Source organism: Excalfactoria chinensis, chromosome 1, assembly GCF_039878825.1.
Source record: "Excalfactoria chinensis isolate bCotChi1 chromosome 1, bCotChi1.hap2, whole genome shotgun sequence".
NCBI lineage: Eukaryota > Metazoa > Chordata > Aves > Galliformes > Phasianidae > Excalfactoria > Excalfactoria chinensis.
This window is the reverse complement of record NC_092825.1, coordinates 53,761,604-53,781,882: the sequence shown is the minus strand read 5'-3', so window position 1 is coordinate 53,781,882 and position 20,279 is coordinate 53,761,604. Positions and strand designations below refer to the sequence as shown.

At 36.5% G+C, this 20,279-nt stretch overlaps 1 protein-coding gene across 2 annotated transcripts in view; it reads left to right on the top strand.

The window, feature by feature from the left end:
* KDM7A (lysine demethylase 7A) overlaps nucleotides 1–20,010 on the top strand; it is a 55,700-nt gene extending 35,690 nt beyond the window's left edge. The window contains exons 10-20 of one of the 2 annotated variants that reach the window (XM_072354587.1): nucleotides 589–680; nucleotides 4,485–4,574; nucleotides 5,159–5,368; nucleotides 6,707–6,831; nucleotides 7,311–7,468; nucleotides 11,919–12,016; nucleotides 13,641–13,789; nucleotides 13,937–14,145; nucleotides 16,201–16,286; nucleotides 17,194–17,470; nucleotides 18,482–20,010. In XM_072354587.1, coding sequence (XP_072210688.1) covers nucleotides 589–680; nucleotides 4,485–4,574; nucleotides 5,159–5,368; nucleotides 6,707–6,831; nucleotides 7,311–7,468; nucleotides 11,919–12,016; nucleotides 13,641–13,789; nucleotides 13,937–14,145; nucleotides 16,201–16,286; nucleotides 17,194–17,470; nucleotides 18,482–18,576 — 1,589 coding nt within the window. In that variant the 3' untranslated portion in view covers nucleotides 18,577–20,010. The remainder of the gene's footprint in view (nucleotides 1–588; nucleotides 681–4,484; nucleotides 4,575–5,158; nucleotides 5,369–6,706; nucleotides 6,832–7,310; nucleotides 7,469–11,918; nucleotides 12,017–13,640; nucleotides 13,790–13,936; nucleotides 14,146–16,200; nucleotides 16,287–17,193; nucleotides 17,471–18,481) is intronic. The other variant, XM_072354579.1, reaches the window with a different exon arrangement.
* Nucleotides 20,011–20,279: the final 269 nt, after the last annotated feature.

Below are 20,279 nucleotides of genomic sequence, written 5' to 3'. Positions count from 1 at the left end.
CTTTCAGGATAACAAAAAGTCATACAATTTTTGGTTTTATCTTTTCATGTGCAAGAAGTATATTATGATGCTGTGAATTTTATGGCATTCACGTAAACTTTTCTCTGCAGTTCTAGGGACTTAAGGGGAAATGATTTGTCCATCAATACAGGACTGATTAGTTTTGATTAGTCTTATATAACACAATCTGTTTTTAAAGCTGCAGTAAAAAAATAAAACATTAAAAAAAGTCCAATCTGTAGTGCTGCATTGCATTCTCAAAATGTTATGAAGTCAGCTAGTGGGCAGTTGGACTTCTGCTGCATCTCAGCTCAAAGGTCTCGCTATTCCTTCTCACACCCTTTAAAAAATAGGAACTATATTGGAGAACTGGTTTGGAAGCAGAATTTTTTTATTTTATTTTATTTTATTTTATTTTTGAATATTCATGCAAATACAGCACGTAGTATTTCATTTGCTTACATGATTTTATTTTTTTTTCATTTTTTTTTGGACAGCTGCATAATGGCGGCTTTAGTGGCTGAAGGATAGGTATCGTTCTGCTGTTTTCACTTAGTTCGTTTTTGTTGGTGTCTGTGTCCTTTTTAGAACTGAAAGAAGATGGTTTCCAGCCTCCAAGCTATTTAGTGCAAGGAGTGAAGGCTTTACTTACTGCTTTAAAATTATGGATGAAAAAAGAGGTAAGTGCAAGTGGTTTTGTTTGCTGTTTTGGTGTACTCTGGCTTTATGTAGGAGTAATCGAAGATCCGTGTCCTTGTCATACTTAAGATTATTTTTCTGCTAATGAGTAATGAAAGACTATGGAGAGTATGTGCTGCTGACCTGGGGAAGAGTCATGAAAATTTTATGTTGTGTGATCCTAATGATGTCTTAGCCCAGTGAGGAAGTTCTTGTATGATAGCTGGTAGAAACAGAATCTTGCTTCATCTCAGCATGGGATAAGAATTCTAGAGAGTTCACTGAGCCTTTTGTTTATACAGTCAATTCATCCTTGTCTGAGGCAATGGAGGTATAGAGGGCTGTGATATTTAGGGTTTTCCACTGATGTGAGTGCTTTGGAGAGTACATCTCAGGTATACCTACATTGCTGAAAAGTCAGTTTTGATTGAGGAGCATATTAACTTCATTAAAGTACTGTCCCTGCTGAACATTTGCTGGCTTGTAAAATCGTTAAGAGTATTGTCTACATTGGCTTTGCTGCTGCTCTCTAGGAAGGCTTATTTGCTTTGGCACGGCGCTGGACCAGGCCTGACTCCCTGTGTATTTTTCATGTGCCTGAGCTAATAAGACCTCTTAGAACTCGTGCTTTTGGGAAATGCTGTCCACAAAGCCAGTTTGGTTCTGACTGAGCTGATTAATTCTGATTTGTTGTTGGCCATCATGACTTAAACTGTCTCTTGGAGACTTGTTTGGGTTTTCTGCCCTCAGGTTCTTGTAAGAGAACTTGAATCACAGCAGGCATTGTATTTGCAGGGTGCTGTATCCAATCCAACATAGTTTTGTGGAAGCGATCATGAGATGTACATGCAGACTGTTTACTTTGAGTGGAATCAGCTCAACTCCAGACTGTATAGCGTTACTGATTACAGGGTATATCTTTGCTGTTGCTCTGTAACACCTCAGAGTTGGTTTTCCAGTGTGCCTTTATTGGTGCCATTCTGGGTCAAGCCTATCTAATAAGCAGTATGGCAGTATTTACAGCAAATTGAGCCTGAGATATTAAAGCATCTGTGAATGTAGGCTATCTGTGCATCTATGCCATGAATAATAAGCAAGCTGTGTAATCTTACTTTCTGATAAATGAGACCAAACATAACTCAAACTAGTCTTCATATATACTTGATATTGGATTGGATTTCCTCTTTTATAGATTTCACAAACATTGTGGTACTCTTCTACAACAGTACCTGGTAGTTAATTGTTTTGAAGAATACTTTGTCTAAAATGTTGTATATTTCCTACTTTCCTGTGGGAAAAACAATAATTGAAGATGCTGCATTCTGGCTGCCTATTAATGAAAGCAGTGAATATTCCCAAACCACTGGCTGAACAAACGCTTCAGTTGTGACGACACTGCACAGCATTCGTGATCTGTTCAGAATATGGTCTGCTCCCCACCAGCTTGCCTCCTAGTTTCTGCTTCATAAGTGAGCTGATGTCTTTCCAGCAGGCCATGTGTGTGGTAGGTCTGTAGTTGTATGAAGCGGAAGACAAGGAGAGCTTAGTGCAGTGCTTGCCATCTGCTTATGACTTGCATCTCAGACAGATTCTGAGAAGGAAATGAAAAATGAATGCAGTTAGGAACCCTACTCATAAAGCTTCACATTGCTCTTATGATCTAAGTCTTTTTGAGATAAGTAAATGGTATGGGTGAATTGCTTGGAAATACTTCTTGGGGCATCTTCACCAAAGAGGCATTATTTTCATTTCTGCGATCTTTTAAAACTGCCTACAGTTACAAAATGCTGAGAATAGAGATTGAGCGATGCTAAAATGTTTTTAGTTTTCATGTCTTGATTTGAATTCAGTTTGTGCAAGGTTCTTATTGATATATGTATCTTCTGATTTGTTTGGTGCAGAGCTTCAGTCTGCAAGTTTGTTAATATGCACAATAAAGATGATGACCTATCCAGTCATCTGATCTCTTGGATTGTAGCTCTGGCTTCCTTCCAGCTTACATAAGCAACAGGCCTCAGATTCTATTTTTAAGATGTTTGATCCATGTACCAGTAAGATTATTTGGGGTAACTGTTCTGTTGTGGGTTTTTTTTTTTAATAGCTCTTTTTAATATTAAAAATGATTTTATTTTATTTTATTTCAAAGCATGGGTGCTTGATTGTGTTTTTATGTTATCAGTATGCTTGACTGTGATGGTAATTTACAAATATTGGTGGCTTCATGTGACTACCAGGACTATTTGAATATATGTATATATGTATATATGTATATATGTATATATATGTACATATACATATATAATATATATGTGTATATATTTTTTTTTCTTGATCACCTGCTGTTTTTTCCACCATTTACTTTACCTGCTTAGATATCAATTTGAGTTTATTGACATGTTTAAGTTGCTTGGTTGGATATTTTCCCCATAATTACTCTGTTACAGCTTAGTTGAGAAAGCTTTGGTGTAAAGAAATACCTTTTTTAATAGCAAACAAGTGAGCTTGCAAATGGAACTTCGTTGGCCTTGTGTTTTACCTGTGAAACAATCCATTTATTCTGATACAAACTGTGTTTGCTTCAGAGAGGCTTGTTGGTATTTTTAAAGCAGTGAAACTTTCCAGTCAGTGTTTTAGAAGATTGTATCAGAGTCACTTCCTCTTGCAGTCATCATGGGCAGGAAGGCTCTTTGGGAAAGTCCTTATGTTGAAAGAATTGAGTATCATTAATTTATTGGAAACCTTATCTGATGTCAGAGATGCTGTGTTCCCAAGTATGAAGGTGTAAAGGTGTTTTACTTGAGAATGATCAGTAGTAAATAATAGCAGCAGATTTTATCTTGCCTGTAGCATTAATGATACTGAAATGAATATATCATGGTTGTACTTACAGTTGGTTTTTAATGACTGAGAGGAAGCCAGATGAAGTGAAGTATGTTTACAGTATCCGTTTGCTTCTAGTAATAATTGTGCTGCTGAACCTCATTTTTGAAGTATGGATAGCTGAATGTGTTTGTGGGACATTTTTCCATTTAAATAGTTAATTGAGGGGATACCGGCGTTCATGTTAGTCAGTCTGTTCTATGTGTGTTTTGTCTGTTTCATTTTTAATAGGTATGTCTTGGGGCAAATTTAAACTAGATACAAAATATAAAACTTGTTTTACTAGGTCTGAATGTGGGGACTTTGGACTTGCTCAGATTGGTAATAAATACATTGTAGATCTGTCTGTGCTCTGGTACTGTATCAGGGAATTAAAAGGAACAAACTCTTACAGCTTTCCAAGTTGTTTTTATTGGGAATTATTTAGAATTGTTTTCTCCAACTTACCACGTTTTGAATAAGCTGAGAAGATCATTTAAAAAGTGAGACATGAGGCAGATGTTTAAAATCTGCTTGTTAGATGCTCGTTTTTCATTTGCTATTTAGGATGCATTATTTCATAAAGAAATTCTGCTTCTGAAGGTCTTTAATTATTGTCTGAAGTGTGTCTCCATACTGACTGTGCTGAAAAGGAAGTATAAAAGAAGTTAATTATGGAGAAAGCAAATGAAGAAAATACCAGAATGGCTTTGTATTACCACTTCTTTGGAGTTTCTTAGACAAACTGTGGGATGGCTAACCTTGAGCCCTTACATATTCTAAACATTATGCACTAAATCTTGAACTTGAAGCTTTGGTTTGTTGTCCTGGCAGTTTGCTTTAATACTTAAATTAATCAGGTCTCTGCCTTTAATTTCTTCTTCCTGTAGTTTTGTTTATTTTATACTACCTCTGCTTAATTAATTGTCTTCATCCTTTGCATACAGCTTGTAACAGAACATGCCTTTGAAATTCCAGACAACATTAGGCCTGGACATCTCATAAAAGAGCTCTCAAAAGTGATTCGTTCCGTAGAGGTAAGAATGGAGGCAACCCTAAACTCTGTAGAAAAATCTTTGATTCAGGGCCTTTGCTGATTATATTCACCTTTGAATTTATTTTAATGTTTGTTTTCTAATAGAAGATTAAGAGAAAGCTGTTGGAAATACCATGCTGTTGGTATTTCAGATAAAGTATGGTGAGGGTGTTTTATGTAATTGTTTAAAATAAATAAATTTTTAAAAAACTCACGCAGTTTTAATGGTGAAGTTATTTGTAGATTGGCGTTTCTAAACCAAGCCCAATTAAAACTGCTTACAGCAATAATTATGGATGAGTCCCTTTGAAATTCTGTCTGTATTCTATTCTTCCAGCCCCTTGTCTGTTAGTTGTGGTCCAGCTGTCATCTCAAAAGAGGAAAGACTCATTTTCTTATGCTTTGTGTGTGTTTGTTGTATAGTCAGTGTTTTAGGGTTTTTTTGCTCCTCCATTGTAGCAGAGTTTTGCTCCTTTATTCCTTAATACCAGTTCTTGAAATTACATTTGCATGTGGAAAGAGTTCTGAAAACTGGAGACTAATCTATTATTTATTTATTTATTCATTCATTCATTTCAATTAAAGGAGGAAAACAACAAACCAGTGAAAACTCAGGGAATTCTTGGTGTGTGTTCAGCTTCACGGTCTTCACATGAAACAGCTTCTCCTCACCACTCAAGACGAAGGGTGAGGAAACTGCGAGATCACGCTACCAAAACTCCTTCTAATCTGGATATCTTAGAACTCCACACAAGAGAGGTACTGAAAAGGCTGGAGATGTCACCGTGGGAGGAGGCAAGTATTGTGTTAAATAAAAGAAAAACAAAGCCAGAATAGAGTAATTTCTAATGTGTTTTGAACGTGAAAAGGTTTTAATGTACATAAAGAATGCAGCCTACTGATCTTTGCCATATGAGCTATGGGTAGATAGTTCTCATAGAACTTTCTCTCTTCCTTGGTACTTTTTTGTGCACATTCCTTCAATGTTTTTTTCTAAAAATGCCCCGAATCCTTCACCTACTGCATGTATAGTTTTCCAATTAAGACTGCAGTAACTATTAGGTGCTACTTTGGATCTGTTCTGTGCAGTAAGTGGACCTTTTGAAGCTTTTGTTCTTTGAAGCTCTGGGCTGGATTTGCTTCTTTGTATGATTTTAGGTAACTGTTAGTATAGTTCAGTTACTGTAATTTGATGAGCTTTGTTTTTCTTTGTTTCTGTTTTCTCTATGACTGTGCCTTCCTTCCAGTAAGCCTAAGATTACCTTGGTCTCTACTGTGGTTCTGTTAACTGATTAGTTGTATTACAACACTGTCACAGACTCAATGAGAAAAATGTAGTCTCTTGATATATTATCTTTTCAGATTTTATGGCCTAGTTTCAAAAAATAGAAGCAGAAATGGGAGAAAGAGCATGAGTAACCTTCTGAAAGGAAATAAGTAGTTTTCTGAGAATAAGAAATGCAGGCAACTGTGTCAGGACCTATTGACCTTTATAAGACAAAAACAAGAGACGTACATTCAGATCCCAAAGAAAAGAAGCTGAACTTCAGTTTTAACACAAATAGTAGACCAGTACAGTCGTGTATTTAAAATGTTTGGGATTATCAGTCATTGTCACTTAATATAGAAAAATACTGTTCTCTCTCATTTTAAAAAAAACAAGTAAACCTAGTGCCTTGATACCTTGTTTAGCACATAAACCTGTCATTTGATTCTTTAAAGAGTTTACATCAAACATAAATGTCTTCCAGCCTAGAAAGTTTTTCTTTAGGCAGGTTAATTTGCATTATGAACATTTTGCTGTACTATGAGTAAATTCTGGAATAGTAATTCTAGAGAGCAGACAGCTAATTATCGATTCCCAGTCCAGCCTCTCCAAAGGAAATCCAAAAAGAGTATTGTAGAGATTTTGCAGTTATTACAGACACTTCAGGAAAATGTAGATCATTCAAGGAAAAGGGAGAAACAGCAAACTGCATCTTCTATCTAAATATGTTTTGTCTAAGCTTTCTTCAGTTGGTTTTCAGAAACGTAGAACCATCCTGGTGTTGAGTTGAAGCTTTTGTAGTGTGCAGGAAAAGACATATGATTTATAGAAACTAATACTAATCAATGATGTTTTTACTTCTTTAGGACACAGCAAACTCGAAACTGAATGGGAGATTTAACAAGCCCTTTCAACCATCTTCTACAGTACCTGACTGGCGAACAAAGGACAATGATCTTCGCCTTGTGCTGTCAAATGGAAGAATCATTAGGTACAAAGAGTTGATTGAGAATCATTTATGGTCATTATGGACAAGAACATGCTATTTGTATAATAATTTCTGTTTCTGTAGCTCTTAAGTTTTATTTTACCGGTAAGATTCATGTGACAAATGTAGAAGAAATACGTTGACTATTGTGTTTGCTGTCCCCTAGTGGAATCACAGTTATGGAGTGAAGAGTAGGAGATGCTTTGCAAGCTCCTTTCCTATAGCATTTCAACAAGTTGCTCAGTTTGGTCACTGTATTAGAGTAATTTTAATTAAAGATATTTTGGTGTAAAGCTTTGCACCTAGTTGTTAGTTACAGTTGTCCAGGGTGCAAGATGGGAGTATGTGCAGTTCAGAACCAAGAGGTGAATATAAGAGAATGTTCCTGTTATTGTCTCAGTGATGTCCTGTACATAATTAAGGAAGAGAAGACAATTGCTGTGCATTTGTAAGAATAATATGTTACTTTTCTTGTGAGACAGAGATGAAAGACGTCCATTTACAGATCGAAGTCTTTACACGGCTGATAGCGAAGACGAAGATGACAGGACAAGGTCGAAAAAGGTGACTGTTAAGAGAGAAGATCAGACCTCAGGATTTGAAGGAGAAGGGAATGCAGATGCCCAAAAACCACTGAACAGTAAGCTCGTCTCTAATCCCTATCAATCAGTATTTTGATGGTCTTAGGGAGGGACTAATACTGTGATATATCTGACTGAAATTTTACTTAAGTATAAGGAGGATAAACTGACAGATTGAAGAAAGCAGTATTAAAAATGGCAAGAATGGGTTTATCAAGTGTTACGGGATATTATTCTGGTGAAGAAGCTGTCAACAGTGTGGAGTTGAAAGTAAAGCTAATCATTTTACATTGGTGCTGTTTTGGATACTGCGTTACAGCATCTTTCAGAGTGGAGGTTTAATTGGTGTTATAGGTATCATTTCAAAATAAGGTATTTGTTTATGTTGGTCAGTTCCAAAATGTAGGAATGCTTAACTATTTTTTTTTTTTCTGATCAAAATTTATCTTATCATTCACTCAAGAGAATAATAATGCAGCTGGTATCAACCCTGTACAATTTTGTACACTTTGCCTAACGAGTAGGTTTATTCCACACCGGCAAAGAAACAGAACTTAGCATTAATGAAATCATAATGTTTTCAACATTTTCAGTTACACGCAAGGTTGGGGAGGAATTCAGTATTGTCCATAAAACACTTCAACTCTTCTTTCCAGTACTTTGTATCTAAACCATCCATCATTAGGAGTTAGTCTTTGTTGGCCTTTCTGTAATCTCAGGTCTGCTAGGTGTTCAGCAGTGCTGATCACATGCTGTTAGTGAATAATCAATAGAAAACGCCTGTTTTCATTACTTATTTTCAATATCACTGCCTAAATATGGTGAAAAATCATCTCTTGTTTAACTCTTCGTTTAGCTATGAAATTCACATACTTTCACTGGAAGGCAGATGTGTACTAGGAAACTAAGATCAATGTTTGTAAGACAAGTTAGAAAGAAAACAACACAAAAAAACTCTTAGAGACCTACAGTTCCCTTGGTTTCCTGCACATCTGTAACAACATCTATGAGTCCATTGTCAACCCGGTAAAATACTTAATTATTTTTGCTAACAAAGCAGTTTGTAATCTCTGTTGACTTGTGTTTCCAAGGGTCACAGAGGACAGTATTTAAAAATCTGCACAAGAAGGAGATCCTCATATGTACCCATGAACAAAAAAGTCAAATGGCTTATTGGGTAATGGTTAGGCATCACGTTGTATTTATCCACTTCAAAAATTGAACTAAGTTTTACACTTGAATTGAAGATCAAATCATACACAGATATGGTAGATTTTCTTCAAAATTGTTGTTCTTACTTGATAGATCAATAATTTGTCAGCAGGCATCTAAATCTAAGAAACATGTTGAGGACTAGAAGTGAGTGTTGAGATTCTTCCAGAGATTGAGCACTCAGGGCTTTCGCTGATTTGTAATTGAATGGTAAGAGTCTGCAGACCTCCCTGTTAAGAATCACCTACCTCTGGTTATTTTGCCTAATCCGAAGGTTTACAGAGAGGGAAAATTTTTTCTCCTGCTGAGAAGAACTACCTGTTTCTGTAAACAGGCTGCTGCCTTCCATTGTTCTTAATGGGCTTTTGGCCAAGTGGTAATGTCTGTAGAAAGATGCCTTTAAACAGGTCAAGTTATACCACTTTACATATCATGCCAGGATTTGGGTTCTAAATGGTGACCCAGTCTTATGAGTGATCTGGCACAGTGAGCAAGATACTTTTGGTGGATGGGAGGAAGACGAGTTAACTTCTTTTTTTGGTTCCTTTTTTCTTTTTTTTTTTTTTTCCTAATTTCAGTAGGTTAGCAATTTTTGGAGTATTCCTCCCAGTCTCTGGAAACATATGTGCTTATAGTTACCCTTTACATGGAGATAGACTGGTTCTTTTAAAATTCAGTAACTACTAGGATTCTGAACAAAAAAAACCAAATAAACAAAAAATCCCCCAAACCCACCCGAAGCAAACAAACAAACAAAAACATCAAAAATCACTCAAGCTAACCCAATACTAACGTCTATATTCACAGCAGTTTTTCTTTTTTAAAGCTTGATTGCAAATCACATACTGATGACAACATGAAGGACAATGTATGCCTCTGAATGTCTGTAAATGTGTGCAGAACCTGTATCAGAAAGGTGATGAAACTAGGGGAATCATTTGTATGGCAGTATAGAGAACAGAGAGAAAGGCAACTAAACACTTGTGAGTTCATTGCTTTGCCTACAGCTTGCAAAATAAACTAGAGTTAGAAATGAACAGTGGTTTGGCTGCTTGTAGGTATATTTGCACAGCCAAATTGTGCAGGTCAAACCCGAGACTCATACAGTGTTATGTCATATATGGTAGTAACCAGCCCCAGTTGAACCAGAAAATAGGAGGTTCTGTATTAGTGTTGCTTGTATAAATCTTCAGTATTCTGGTATTGAGCTAATTATGTGCACATCCTGTCTTTTCTGTCTTGTCAAATCATTCGCCTTCTCATGTATTGTGGTGAAGGCTTACATTTTCTCTTAAAAGTTCTGTTGATTTAATATTAGGAATTTCTGGTTTCCTAGGCTTGAAATGAGAGTAGCTCTTGAAGATCCTTTATGAGTGTTATTTTTGCTGATTGTGGCTCACTATTTACACATGAATTTTTGCCCCTTCTAACTTTAAAGCAGTGCTTTTCTTGAAAAAGGCATGATAGAGTACTCTGAAGGAGAATTTGTTGAGCTATATGATAGTGTTATTTTTCTGTATTATCTATTACTTATCCTGGAATCTTTTTATTTCCTTTTTTTCTTTATTTTATTTTTTTATTTTAAATTTTATTTTATTTTTTCTTTTTCCCTTGAGCCAAAGGCTTAAATTATAATCAGAAATCTTCCCCTGCTCCCTTTTTGATCTACATTCACTTAGATTATGCACTTTATTGTCATATGTTAAACAAATTCAGGCCAAAATGTTCAGTTTTGTTGCTCATTTTACTATATTGTGATATTCCTCACAGTTCTTGGTAGTGCTGTTATAAGTTAAGGGATATGTTGGTCCCAGGTTTTCATTTTATTCCCTTTCTGAAAATTAATCTTAATCTAAGCTTTCTTCTAATTCTTAAAAATTTCTTCTTATGCAAAGTTCAGAACTTGCTAGTTTTCCTTGGAATACATTTAATGCCTATTTATGAGTCTTGCCTCAGTTCACAGTAGAAACAAGATCCTACTAGAGATAGGTTACCAACTATCTCTCTAATGCTTGCATAATTAATTAGCTACGAAAGATGGCATTCCTTTTATGCATAATATAAAACTGTTATAAGGAAGACAGCATTCTAACTATGTTTGTCTTTGTTTCAGAGCTGATTTCTGATCTGTGTTAGTACTTAATATATGGTATTTGTTACAACTTCCTATCAGAGACTTTGTAAAAAGCACTTCAGAATTTTTGTGTTGCTATTTTTGCGCACTACTTTCTTGACATACATTCATAAGTTCTTCTTTCTGTTACTGATACATGTCTTTTATCCAAAACAAACTTGCCAGGTAATCTGTGTATTGTAGTCTTCCATTAATTTGTACTTAACAAAGATTTCAGCCAGTAGCCTGTACATAGATATACAGCCTTAGATGATTCTGAACTCTTAAAACTTGATATTTGGAACACAGACTGTCCTAAGAGGGGAATGCTTCTGGGAGTACCTTAGCTACTTTGTATTTGAGTTCCTTCTGCTATTATGAAAGTAAACCATGCGGATGAGATGGCTGATTTAATTGATTATTTTGTCACATGCCAGTGTTTTTGATGTCTGTTTTGACACGTCATTCTCTGATTGTACTTAATCTTACCACTAGCAAAAGTTACATCTAAGGCTGGTACTTCCTCTTCATCCCTTCCTTTAAAGGTATTGATGTGATGAAAACCAATGGAAGCACATTGTGAATCATCACAGAAATATTTTAATCTTTTATAACAGATGATCATTGTAACCTCTGTTTGGCAGCTCTACAAAGCATTCAGAATAACTGAATTGTGGTGTAAAATAGCAAGTAACACAGTGTTTGGTTGTTTCAGTTTTTTTTCTTTGCCTTTGTCATTGAGTATTTTCTGGCTTCTGTGATTTGTGTTTCTCTGTGACAACCCTTATTTTACAACAAGGAAATCTCAGGTTTAAAGAGTCTAAGAGTGAATTGCATCTAGTGCAAGCCTACTCTATTCTTTCTGGGACCCACTCCTGACTTTAGCATATATACAAACGTGGGAATTGTCTCAGCTGTCATTGTTGCCACCTGTGCAGTTTGTGTTCTTTGGGAGAGAAAAGGTGCACGTGATTTCTCTGCCTCTATCCAATGTTTCACTTTAGAAGTCTGCTGGTCAGTAGTAGATGGTTCAGAAAATTGAGGAAACTTGACTCATGAACCAGATCATTTTGTTATAGATATTGTTAAAAACGCAGAACTGTTAATTTTTTACTTTCCTCATAACTGTTAAATATTCTGTGTATTAAATATTGAGTTTCATAGTTTTATTTTTCTCTTCACAGTGTTCTTTGAAAGTGTGAAATCAGAACTCAGGAAAGGATCCTCAGTGTACTCTGATATTTCTGATTCAGAAGAATCTGAGCCAGATTGCACTACACAGGTATGGCTAGAAAAAGTGGACAAAATAATTCAGGATAATTTTGCTCACTTCATATTTATCTGGGAAATGACAAAATATTTAATGCTTGCTCAAGGCAGTATTTCAAACTCTACACTTTTGCCTCATTCTTAATTTATTCTTATACTGAGGAAAACGGCAAGATGTGCCCTCTTGAGCCAAATACTATGATCTCATTTGCCATTAAGATGGGACTGCCAAAGGATGACTCTGCTCTGGATCGTGCAAAGGCTGGGAAAGGATAAATAACAGTTACTTTGTTCATTTCTTCCATAATGAAGCTAAATTTAAGCATTTGAGTTATGAGTGCCTGCCACGCTATTTCATTTTAAAGCATGGTTAAATTAAAACAATCCTATAACCATCGAATTTATCTTTAATAACCTTAAGTGGCTAACCCCTGATGAAGCCTTTCAAACTACTCAAAATAAACGGAGATCCTCCTTTTGAATGCCTAGACTTCTTTACAATTAAATTAAATTACTTTATACAAGCATGTGACCACCCTTGGATCACTTTATCATGGAACAAAATGTTTTGTATTTGTTTGTATTTTTTATTGTAGTGATGTATCCAAAATGAATTATCTCAGTAGTTCCTGTAAATCGTTCAGTAGCTTTGTTACTTATGTTGAATTGTAGTTATAACATCGTTACCTATTTGTGCCACTTCAGAAGTGTCAAAGATTAACGAGCTGCTTTTCAGAATGAAGCTATTGTTTAAAAACATCCCTTGGTGATCTGCTGCACTGCCTTACAGTTATTCTGATTGGTGGTGGCAGTCTTGAAGGACTACAATCCTCCATTTTCTGATCTTCCTCTCTGAAGCGTATTATTGAGTTATCATGTATAGTCTTTGGCTTGAATTAAAATGTGTTGTTGTCTATACTTGTTGAAAATAATTAGTCTGAATTACTGAGCTGAATGTATCTATGCTAGCCCTTTCTTTACTTAGTGGTGTGTTAAGGTGCGTATTGTTACTTCACCTTTGAGAAGGTTTTGCTTATACAAGCTATAATCTCATCAGGAGTTGACAAGCACTTTCATTCAAGAAATTAGTCTTTTCCATCATAAGAGAGGTCTGTTCTTGCTGTTTTCTGGGTTTACCTGAGAGCTTCTATCACTTGTAGATATGCTACTGATGGAAGTTATCTTGCATTTGTGAGAGTGGGCATGAGAAACTGTTACCTGCAGCAGCACGTCTCATTATAAATAGTAGGAATAATTCTGGGCTGCTCCTTGGAACTCTAGTTCCACATTTTTTTCCTCAACTTTGAATACTGAAGATAAGAGTAGTCATTACTCTCTTAAAAAACGAATGCAGTGATTTGTGCGTGCTTTAATGTGTGTAGTGTTCTCTGTTGGATTTTGAAGACGCTTGCTGCAATATTTGTTAGATAGTATCTCAGTTGCTCATTCAAGTTAGCTTCATTCTGGATATTATATACATATATATATATATATATGTACATACATGTATCACATTTATACATGTATATAAAAATGTTGTTCTTAGAAGCTTTAGATCGTTGTTGTTTTAAATAAAGTAGCATCTCTATTTTAGATGGCATGATGACAACTCTGTATACTGTTTGCTTTTGTTTCAGCAGAAGGATTCCTCCACAGAGGAGTCAGAAAGCTCAGGTGATGAAGAGAAACAGGAAGTAACATCAAATTTCAAGGAGGAATCTAAGGTCACGAGAGACCTTTGTCAAACTACCCAGAAGCCATCCAGAAATGAAACTCCCAGTAAAAAGTAAGCACGTTGTTGGCATTTGTTTATAAATTAGTATTAGGCTTTTTCACACTAATATTTTTGTTTCTGCTTTATATTAATGTAAAAACCATTCAGAGAGATTTACTGTTCTGTTTTGAACTGCTTCATACATGCATGTTTTTCTAGGGAATGTCCTACCTCGACAAGTACAGAAGAAGAAGCTATTCAGGGCATGCTTTCTATGGCAGGATTGCACTATACCACATGTTTACCAGATCATACTCAAAGCACAGACTGCACAGATAAAAGAACCTCTCTTCAGGAACAAAGAAGCTATCCTAGAAGTAGGCATAAAGACAGACAGCCTTCTCAGAGCCACAAAACAATAGAATGTGGTAAGTACCTGATTTAATTACAGGGCTGCTCTCTGCTATTGAAGGAACTGCTTAGAATAAGTACTTAAAGATTTAAGATCTGTACTCAGGCTTTTAAGTAAATTGGAGCAACTTTTAAAAAGATGGCATTTTTTAGTTTTCTTTTGCTGTAAAAAGGAAAAGTTGCTTTGTAAAGCAAGGGCAAACTTAGCTTGAGAAGTCATCGAATCACATCTTCTAAGTGTTGTCATTTAGAAGTTTTATTACATTTTTATAAGAATGACAACGTTTCGGTTAGATTGGAAGTGCAGTCTCCTTCAGAAAAGATTGACAGAACCTACGTAGTTAACTGCTTTCATGGCATGTGTGTTGCTTAGATATCCATAGGAATATGCTTGACTTCTTTCATGTAACACTGGAAAGCACATTCATGTTTTCTTCTGAAAGTCTGCTATGAAAGCAGTTCATTAAAAGAGATTTTAATCTTGAAGGGGAGAATTCAGAGATTTGGGTTTTTTTTCTGATTGTTGTTTTTCCTTTGTGTTTTTGTCAGAGGCATTTTAACATCTGTGGAAAACAGGTATTTGTTAAATGCATTTTGGGATTGACAGACAACAGAGCATTTAACACTAATTCCCTCAGAGGAATCAAAATCAGTTTTTGAAACAGAGAGGAAAAGTAGTTATGTGTGAAAATTCTTTGCATGAGAATGAAATTGAAGAGGGTTGTAATTGGGAAAAAAAGAACCTCAGTAGCAAATGAGGTGCTAATTCAAAGATCTATAGCCCTACCTTGAGTTTGTTTGAGCACAAAACAGAAAAGCCCGGTATCATGGACTGTGTTTTGGTAACTTTAGCTGTAGGTCCTTAAAAACCTACCAACCAACCACCTAAATAAATAAAACCAAAATGAACACAAAAAACACCCCAAATAACAAAAACACAAAAATCCCCCACCCCGGCAAACCACACAGACATACACATCACACAGCAATCATTGTTCATTTATTAAGAGTGTGAATCCCAGGTTACTTTATCATGATGGACTGACTCAGGCCTGCAGTTAAGCAGCCACACAGCTGCTTGTTCCCTTCCCCTGCTCTGCCCATTCTGTGGGATTTCAGAGAGAACGAGGAGACCATAGGAGAGAGGGCTCAAAGGCTGACATGAGGATAGTTTAATAAGTGAAATTAAAAGAAGCAAGTGGTACAAAGATGATCACTCACCACCTCCCCTACACAGACAGATGCCCAGCCAGTTTCTGAGCCACGGATGCATTCAAAGACAGCCTTCCTCCTCACTCCCCTTCTCTCTTCCAGCTTTCATTGCCAAGCAGGATGTGATGTGATAGCAAATATCCTTCTGGCTAGTTTGGGTCAGCTCTTTGGGTTACATCTCCCCAGTAGCCTCCTTATTGTTCGAAGGCAGAGTGGTAAAAATAGAGAGCTGTGACTGTGTCCAAACACTGCAATAGCCAAAACTTTGGTGTGCTACCAACGGTTTTAGCCACAAATCTAAAATGTAGCAACATGTAGATTTTTATGGGGAAAAAAAATCCAGCTCACTCAATATATATCAGACTTCACATTAAAGAGGTTAACTGCAGTGTAAGTGTTTTTGATGTGGAAACTCCTACTGTAGGCTTGGCAGCTTAGATCTTGTCTAGTATGTTCTACCCAAGCAGCAAATCGGTGCTTAGAAAGAAAACAAAAGACAGCATTGGTCTTGATGTGAGCTAAGTATGGTGCAAAGTCGTGGTGGAAAACTGAAAACTGTGGCATAGCAAGGAGAGTAGAATATCCTTAGCATTGGTGTTTTCAAATGTGAAAAATTGTGTTTAGCTGATCTTCTTATGGAGGTATATGAGTCTAGTTAATCCTATTTATACTGCAAGATTGCTTTCCTGATTAAGTATGTAGAACCAAACAAATCTGACAACTTTTATTTAATATCTAGGGAAAATTTTGTATTGTATTTTTCTTTCCTGAACTCGTTTTTAAAGCTATTCAAATGCATTGCAAGTTTTATATTCCTAATTACTGATTTCAACATTTGAGTTTGTTGAAATTCTCTGTAGGTAGGTCTGTGAAGGAAGAGGAAAGACACCTGGGGACTTCAGCGTGGGCTAGACACCTGAATGAAGCTTCAAGAATTACCCCTCAGGTAAAGCAATCCTTTAAAATGTTTTGAACAAATTTTTATTTAAAAAAAAGCCAACAAAACATCAAAACCAAACCCATGAAGTTGTAACACCTGCATGGGTAGGTGTTTACATACTGAAAACCTGATAGCTGTTCTGGTGCTGGTAATCGAGGACTGTATTTCTGTCACGCTTCCCCCCCCCCCATTGTTTTGTTTGTTTGTTTCCCTTTCAAACTCTCTGCTGTCACAGTGACTACTGTTAAGATGCTTAGTACGGTATATTGGAAAAGAAAATGTGTCATACAGAACAGTGTGGATTTATATTCAGTCTGTCTGGGGAAGCACTGTATTGTTTGCTTGCTCCTCTCAATTAGAGCATCAGAACAAATATACTTAAAAGAAAATCCCCAAAAAGTATACAGTCAAACTGATAAAAACTTTTCAATAACCGGTGGTAGGAATACCATTCCAGGTCCAGGTGAAATCCAGGAAGGAATACATGAATGAAAAGCTGATTTTCTTACTCTCTAAAGTTTTTGATGATTTTTTGATAGGTTTGTCTATTTCTAAAGTTGCATATGCTAAAAATATGAGGAACGATTCAAGTTACAAAATAAGCGCTGTTTAATAACTGCACGCTAAATGCATGCTGTGTAGGTTTTAATAAAGTCTAACTACATTGTCTTCTTTACAGTGTGTGTATAACATTGTCTTTCAGTGCATATGAAAAAGTTTACTCTGATATTATATTGTATACCTGACTTTTAAGAGGAACCTGAAGGAAGTGATAAAGTGCTTGAACACTGGTGCTGTTGCATCCTATTTTTAAAGATGTTGTAGTGTAATTAGGAAAACTGTAGTGAATTTGAATCCAGGAGCTATTAAGTTCCACTTTTTCTTCTCTTTCTCTTCCTCATTTTCACACCAGGATTCAAGTAAAACACAAAAATATATCAAGAAAGAGGGTGCATCAGAGGCTAATCATAAGGCTCAAGAAAACAGAAGTATAGTCCACAGCAGCGGCTTGAGTTTTCAGCATGGCAAGTATGTGCGAGACTCCAATCTAATTCAAGGAGAATGCCGGCTGAGCGATGGCAGCCTTAGCCCTGAGAGGCCGTATGGTGAAACATCCTTGTCTGTTCCACTTCATCCAACGAAGAGGCCAGCATCAAACCCACCCCCTATCAGCAACCAGGCGACAAAAGGTAATGCTTATCTCTGTTGCCCTTTTGCCAAGGAAAGAAGGCAGGGGAAAAGTTAACAATAAACACCTAAAGTAGAGGAGCCTGTAAACATCAAAGAGTGCGGAGGAGGAAGGAAGAGAGATCGGACTGGCTGCTTGGCTTTAATTGGAGTTTGTAACCAGAAGGGAGACCAACTTTTTACACGGTCTGATAGTGACAGGACAAAAGAGAATGGCTTTAAAGTAAAAGAGGGGAGATTTAGGTGAGATACTGGGGGGAACGCTTTCACTCAAAGGGTTTGTGAGGCAGTGATGCAGGCTGCCTGAAGAAGCTGTGAATGCTGTGTTGCTGTATGCATTCAAGGCCCTGGGCAGCTTGATCTAGTGGGTGACAACCCTATCCTCAACATGGGGTATAACTAGAGGGGCTTTAAGGGTCTCCTCCAACACAAGCCATTCTGTGATTGTTACCGTTCCATCTCTGCAGTTATATCTGCTGTGTGTTCATTACAGGGAACAGAACAAATAGAACCACAGCTGTACTCTGAAATAGTGGCCTGAGTCGCGTATGTTTATCTAAGGAAAGGTTGGAAAACTATGCCAACCGAAAGGGAAATAATTAAAAATTCTGATAACCGTACTGCTTTCTAGTTTATTTTGCATAATCTACTCAAGGGTATAATTTATGTGAGCTGAATTCAGAGAGCTCAGCGTAAGTTTTCTGCTATCACACTCACTGCCCTGCCATAGTTAAAACTATTTGGAAATAATAATATCACTTTATTTATGATAAAGTTAGCCAGGGCTTAGGGAAAACAACTCCTGCTGTTAGGATTCTGGTGCCCAGTTTGATGGCTCTGAAACAGATGGATGAAGAGCACTTATTGAAAAGTGTTTCCACATGAAAGTTTTGCCTGCTTTCAGCCTTGGAATCTGGATTTCATTTTTTTCATATAATGACTTAAAATTAAAAATAAATAAGTAAATGAAAGCTCTGAAATCCCAAATTAAGGTATTTGATTTCATTTTTCAGGCAAACGTCCAAAGAAAGGAATGGCAACTGCTAAACAGCGCCTCGGGAAGATCTTGAAGCTGAACCGCAATGGCCATGCACGCTTCTTTGTTTAATGTAGCTGCTACTTCTACTACTGCTGTCTTTCCTATACAGACCAGTATTGAGGTCAACAGAGCCTGGAGCTGCTGTTTTTCCTCTGCTTGAAGCAGACTTGCATGTACCATATAAAACACTGCCTGATGAACAACAACAACAAAAAAAACCAACCCACAACCCAATGCTGCATTTTCACTGTGCCACACCTGCTCAGCAATAACCATTTGGGAACGGGGAAATCTTCAGAGAGACACGGACTGTGAGAATTAGTCTCTCATCAGGGCTTGAATATCATTTGTTGCTGGTAGTTTCTGACCTAATCCATGAGGGGAAGATGATGAAGGTGGTTTATCAATAATTTATTTCTGATAGATTTTGACGACTTTAAAATTCATTTAAAAAACTATTTATTTGGAAGACTTTTTTTTTTTTTTCTTTCTGGGAGTTATTAATTTAGATTTCAGAATGTGAAAGCTTTTAATTGTTTTGATAATGTATGTCTGGTGCAGTGGAGAGCCACATTAATGGTAATTATTCTGGACTCCTTGTTATTCAGGTTATAGTCTTAAGTAGGAATGAGATGCATTATTAATTATTTTTAAATTAAGGCTTATGGAATCTTATTTTTTTTTCTGCTCTTGATAAGCTATTGTCTGGGCTTCTGTTGACTTGCAAGGTGCATATTTTCTGCCAGCTTGATTATTTTTTGATCTCTCTTTTTATACAGATTTATTTATTTGATGGAGTAGAATAGACTCTCTAAGGACACAAGATTCTTCTTATGTCAGTCCAGTAGCTAACTTGTTTGAAGCTGCACCCCTTTCCTCCAAGTCGGAGTGCATGTTTTTCCTCCTGATGTGGTGTTTGATCTATCTGTGATGATTTTCTTCTGCAAAAGCTCCCTGAAAGTTGTGTTTGCATAAGTGATTTAGAATCTGGTACAAGGGAGGGAAGCATCGTGCATCTTCTTGGAGGAAGTGGGAGCTCAGTTAAGATACGTGTTTCTTAACAATTACTCAGAAATAACTCATAAGATGCATTGCAGTCTTAAGATTTGGCATAGTGCTTAACGTGGCATGAAAGAAGCATTAAAATACTATTGTCTTTAAAGCAGTTTAGCGAAGCGTCAGGAAGGTAGGAGAAATCTGCATTACCTTTAAAGCTGGACAACCAATTGGAAGTCTTAACTGGTGCACATATGTGTGTTAAGTAGCTTACTGGTATCAGAATGACCATTTCTCTCAGGCTGCGTACAGAGCCGATAGCAAATGCTGATTCTGAATTACTGTAAATAATTTTGATTTAGAATTTGTATTTTTTCTGTAATATAAAATTAAATATTTAACTTTCGGGGTATTGGGATGAAGGCTTAAAGGGGAATACTTGATTCTGGAAAAAGGGCATTTTGCAGGGTCCAGCCAAACAAAAACATTAATATGCTAGTGACAACAGTCTTGTGGATTTTTTGTTTTGTTTCATTTTGTTTGTGTGTTTATCTTGAGTGATTTCTAAGCGTAAAATACTCAAGCATAGCTATCCAATTTGCTGATGTAACAAATCTCCATAACCAGTTTTTCCTTCCTCCATATTCTATACTGAAATAGTTTTCTCATATTGTAATTTAAAAGCAGGTTGACTTGGACTTTCCAGAATATTTGTGCAGGATTATTTTTCCTCCACACCAGATTATTAATATCTTTGCAAAATTATGGAAGTAGTT